At 59.9% G+C, this 5,092-nt stretch overlaps 1 protein-coding gene across 1 annotated transcript; it reads right to left on the bottom strand.

Moving 5' to 3' along the window:
- Window positions 1-3,979, bottom strand: SDRG_01094 (hypothetical protein; the record flags this gene model as incomplete). The annotated part of the gene is made up of 9 exons (XM_008606607.1): window positions 2,501-3,979; window positions 2,218-2,457; window positions 1,990-2,172; window positions 1,502-1,944; window positions 1,331-1,450; window positions 1,127-1,285; window positions 859-1,080; window positions 732-813; window positions 1-679 (listed from the first exon to the last, which is right to left on the bottom strand). Coding segments are annotated over exons 1-9 (3,567 nt in total), but the record flags the coding sequence as incomplete, so codon positions are not given.
- Between the last annotated feature and the right edge of the window lie 1,113 nt (window positions 3,980-5,092).

Below are 5,092 nucleotides of genomic sequence, written 5' to 3'. Positions count from 1 at the left end.
AGCGCGTGGCGCTTCTCGGCGTCTTCGAGAAGGCGCGCGAGGTCCGGCACGAGGCGCGCAACAAAGTCGCCTTCAAACGTCGCAATCAAATACGCGTAAAACTCGCGCGCCGAGAGCTGCTGGTTGCCAAACTTGCGCGCTTTGGACGTAAAGAGCTTGACTTGCTGAGGGTCGCCGCCAAAGACGGCGTGCACCGCTTCGAGGATCGACCGGTGCAGCTGCCGCGCCTCTTCGCCGACGACGGGCTGGATGTCTTGAATCACGAGCATGGGCGCCGCCTTCTTGCGGCTCGGGCCGGCCTCCGCAGCCGTTGTTGGCGCGACCGGCGGCGCAGCACTCTCAAAGAGCGGCAGCGCGTTTTCCCAGCCTCCGTGCTGCGCGTCGTAGGCCTGGAGCAGCGCTTGGCGCTTCGTTGTGTCGCTCAGCAGCTTGGCGCACGACGGGACGACGGTGAGCGCGAACTTGGGCCCAAACGCGTTGAGAATGCCGTCGCAGAAAGCCGCGGCGTCGATCTCGCCGTTGCCGTACTTGCGGCTATGGCTCTTAAACATGTCGATGGCGGCCGCCGTCTCGACGTGCCGCTCCGTGCACGCGTGCATGAGCGTCGAGAGCACTTGGCCGTACAGCGCCTTGGCCTCTTCGGCCGAGAACTTCTCGACGCGCTCCTTCTCGAGTTGCGCTACACAGATGCATCGTGTGAGCCCTATTGGACGACGATGAAATGTCGGTACCGAGACGGGCGTCCTCCTTGGCTTTTTGCGCGTGGTCCCAGATCGTACCGTACTCTTTGCTTTGGTTTTGCCGGTACGCTTTCTGTACACAAAGCTGTCATATGCGTTTCTCGTTCATTTAGTATACCTTGAGCTCGGTGCGAAAGTCGTCGAGGACGCTGAAGAACTCCATGGCGCCAAACTTGCGCGGGTCTTCGCCAAACGACGCCACGAGCTCCGAGAAGGCACCTTCGAGCGCCTGAAAGTCGCGGCTCATCTCATCGACAATCTCGGCCGCCTCCTTGACGAACGGCGCCATGATTTCGTAAAACTTGTCGGCCGGGTCCGTATTCGCCTTGGACGCTTGGACCTAAGGATTCGAATAAATTAGAAAATATATGGGTACATATGACAACCTGGCCCTGGAGCATCGCAAGCTCCGACGTGCAGCCGGTAATGTCGGCCTTGACTTGGTCGAGCGACATGCGCTTGGCTTCCACAATGTGCGGCACTTCGCCTGCAAACGCAATAAGATCTGGCTGCGTCGCCTCCAAGTGGCGGGCCAAAAAGTTCATCTGCACACGCCCATTCGGCCTCTGATATACCAAGAACGAACGTACCAGCGTCACTTTCGGGTCCACCGACCGGATCGTATGGAGCTTCCCGAGCGCTTCGAGCTTGAAGCCGTAGGCGCCGCCGCGCGCCGTGCCGCCGTTCATATAATTGCCGATCGCGAGCACCTAGTATAATATCGCGCATGAGCTACAACCTCAATTTTGATTCAACCGGACCGTCTCGAGGATCTTGGTGAGGCGCGTCGAGTCGGCGACTTGGTCCGTCGCGGCGCTCAGCGTGTCGATCTGCGCTTGGATGTCGAGCACGCGGTGTTCAAACTGCATGTAAAACTTGAAGCACTTGATGCGCTGCGTGTAGCGCGGGATCGTGAGCATTTCGAGAAAGAACTTTTCGACGGCGCCGAGGACCTCGAGCGGTCCGTCGTAGTTTTTCAAAATGTCCTGCTCTTCGAGCGTCGGCGCCAGCGTAATGAGCGACGTCACGTGGTCGCTCGTCAAGACACTCGTGTTGAGCGCCAAGAGCGCCGCTTTCACTTCCGATGGCGTCAGCTTGTAGCGCGCGATCGCAATGCCGACGTTCTGCTGTGTCTTCGAGTCGAGGAGCAGCACCGTCGACGACTCCTTTTTCTTTTTGAAATTGTCCTCGTCCTTCTTGCCATCTAGTGTGCGGCGTCGGCGCATGAACGTGAGCCGGAATTTCGTACCGTTGGTCGGGTTTTTCCGGAAAAAGAGCTCCATATCGAACGGGTCGAGTGGCACAGCGTCGTCCGAGAGCTTGTTCCAGACAGTGCTCTTGACGACGTTGACAGGGATGCGCGTCCAGAAGAGCGACCGCATCTCGGTACCCGGCTTCTTGCTTTCCTTCTTGGGCAGCGCCGGCGGCTCCTCTACCAACAAACTTGTGGTTTCCATCTTGATACATTGATAGGTACCGGGTTTCTTGACGCTGGGGCGTTTGGCGAGCATGTTTTGGAGGTCCCCGAGCTTGGGGGCCGACGGCATCACTGGTGCAGCAGACGGCGCCATCGTGGTCGCGCCTTTGAGCAGCGCTGGGTCGACGCCACTCGCTTGCATCTTGAGTTGCACTTGCTCGAGCGGCATGCCCATCTTGAGCAGCTTTAAATACTTGCCGACGACCGGGTCGTCCGTCGCCGGCGCCGGCGGCGAATTGACTAGACATATATGAGCGGCTTGGATACGTGGATGATGTCGTACCGGCGGTGCCGTCGCCAAGGACCGCGTCCGGTGTGTCGAAGAGGTCGGGGTTGAGCCCCTCGGCCCCCATCTTTAACTTGATCTGCTCGGCGGGCATACCCATTTTCGCGAGCTTGAAAAACTTGGCGTAGCGCTGGTCGTCCTTGACCGTGACGGCGCCAGCGGCTGCGGTGGCAGGCGGTTCGCTGATGAGTGCATCGGGCGTGTCGAGCAAGTTGGGGTCGGCGCCGGCTTGCTGCATTTTCATCTTGACCTGCTCCGCAGGCAGCCCCATCGAGAGAAGCTTGAAGAACTTGGCGTAGTCAGGGTGGTCCTTGACAAGGGTGCCACCACCCGCCGCAACGGCAGCGGGCGCCGAAGCAGAGGCAGGTGCGGTCGCAGCAGCTTGCAGCTTGTGCTCGAGCGTCGCGATAGTCTGCGCCTGGGACTCAACCTGCGCGATCGCTTTGGCCTCGGTGCGCGCCAACTTGCGCTGGAGCTTCTCGACCATCTCGCGCAAGTGCTCGTTCTCGGTTTGGAGCGCGTCCGCGACAGGCGCCGCATCGGACGAGTCGGGCGTCGTGGTTTCGGGCGTCGGCGTCTCGGGCTCGGCAGGCGCTGGCTCGGACTCGGGCACCGACTCGACGGCCGACGCTGTCGGTGAGACATCGACGGGCTCGATCTTGGCGGGCGGCGAGGGCTCGGCGGGCGGCGTGACAAAGATACCCCGCAGCTCGTCTGCGCTGCTCTCGCGAGACGGTCGGCTCTGAGCGTGCTGGCCTGCGCCGCAGTCGATGCAGAATTTGACGTGCGGTGGCAGCTCGTACCCGCACTCGATGCAAAACTTCATGCTCTTGATGCTGGCCATGGCTTCGAGGCGCGGGATCGGGATGGCCTGCGACTGCCGGCGCATGAGCGTCCCGCGCGCGCCGCTCTGCGCCGCCTCGAGCATCGGGTTGGTCGCCAGGCACGGGAGGCAGAACCACTGCGGGCGGGTCATCGACGGGTTGCTGCGGTCGCTGGCCTTGCGCGAGCACTCTTTGCAGACAGCGACGTGGCAGCCGCGGCAGTGGTGTCGCCGGCGCATTAGGTTGAATGTCTTCTCGCAGCCGCTGCACGTCGGCTCGCGCCCAAACTCGAGCGTCGTGAGGCTTTCGAGTGCATGGCTATGTTTCCGCCATCGGCACGTGTCGAGGGGCTGCTCGGCGCGCGAGCGCAGCCCAATGTGCTTGAAGCTCTTGCCGTAGCTCCACTCGCCGACGTTCCAGCCGGGCCCGTCTGTGGCGAAGCGGTAGCCCGTCGGTGGCCGCGCCGTTTCGAGCGAGACGATGGCCTTCCCGAGCGCGCCCTTGCCGTCGGCAGCTTCAGAGAAGTTGGTTCCTTCGCCCGCGAGGAGCTCGCTGCTCCAGCCGTGGACGTTGCGGCGCTTCTTCTCGTAGACTTCGTACAGCACCGTCGTCATGTACCGTAGTCCTCCTCGGCTTGATGTCACACGCCGAAGAAGATGTGAGTGGGAACCTCCGGGATCCATCTCCGGGTTCAACAATAAAAGCCCACGTATTTTTTCTCAATCTCCAAGACGATTCCATACAAACGCTGCATTAAAATAGATGAGATACTATAAATTTCGCCGCCGTGCCGGGATTGGCTAAAATGTGCCACGGCGCCGTTTCAACACAATTCCAAATCGACTAAACGACCGACTAAAAGCAGGCTTTGTGCGAACAACATGGGGCGAGTAAAAATACTTCGCGCAGCGCATGCAAAAAAGAGGGAGAAGAATGTGGGAATTCATTTATTACGCGACCGGCTTTTCGTCCGGCGGCCCGCGCAGGTCCACTTCCACGGCATGCGACATTGTATACATTATTCAAGATATTTTAATGCGCTATTGCGCGAAGTCTTCTTCATTCTAATTGGCTAAAATTCCGTGCTTTACGGAGTTTCGTGCAATCTTATTGGTCAAAATGCATCGCCGCGATTGCTCTGCGAGTGCTGAGCTGCGATTACTCGTTTGTAGAACGCTTGCTTGTTTGTAGAACACTCAAACGGCATCATGCAAGCTGGGGCCGCCGGTCGATCGAGAAGCACAGGCTCGCGGCTCACCGTCGTCAACGCGCGCTCGATCTGGTCCACGACCACGTCGGCTGACACTTGCGCGGCGCCAAGCTCGCGCTTCTTGATGACGGCACTCTCGCTGAGCTCGTCGACGGCCGACGAGGCTTCTTCAGGTTTGCTGAAGGCCGCTCTCGAGGCGCGTCATGTCCACAAGCAAGAACACCTGCGGTCTCTGCCGGAAGCAGCGGAAGCACGGGGCCGGTTGTTCCCAACGAATGGCCGCCAGGTAGGCGCGATCAATCTAACGAGTTGCATTGGACCAACGAGTCATGGGCGATGCCTAGGAAGCGCATGCATACTGGACGCAGCAAAAATTGGGCGTTGAAGGGTTAAGCGCTAATGCACCGACCGTATCTTGCCGATTGGGGCTTGTTTCGGTGTATCACTGTCACGGGTGGCCGTGCGTTCATTGGCTGCGAACCACGACAGGACGCGTGCGATTGGGCGGAATCCTGTCTTCGTTGGGGCCTCGTCATTGACGCGTCAGTTCGCATA

The sequence above is a fragment of the Saprolegnia diclina genome (genome assembly GCF_000281045.1).
Source record: "Saprolegnia diclina VS20 unplaced genomic scaffold supercont1.2, whole genome shotgun sequence".
NCBI lineage: Eukaryota > Oomycota > Saprolegniomycetes > Saprolegniales > Saprolegniaceae > Saprolegnia > Saprolegnia diclina.
Note: the sequence above shows the minus strand (reverse complement) of the source record. Positions and strands in the feature narration are given on the sequence as shown.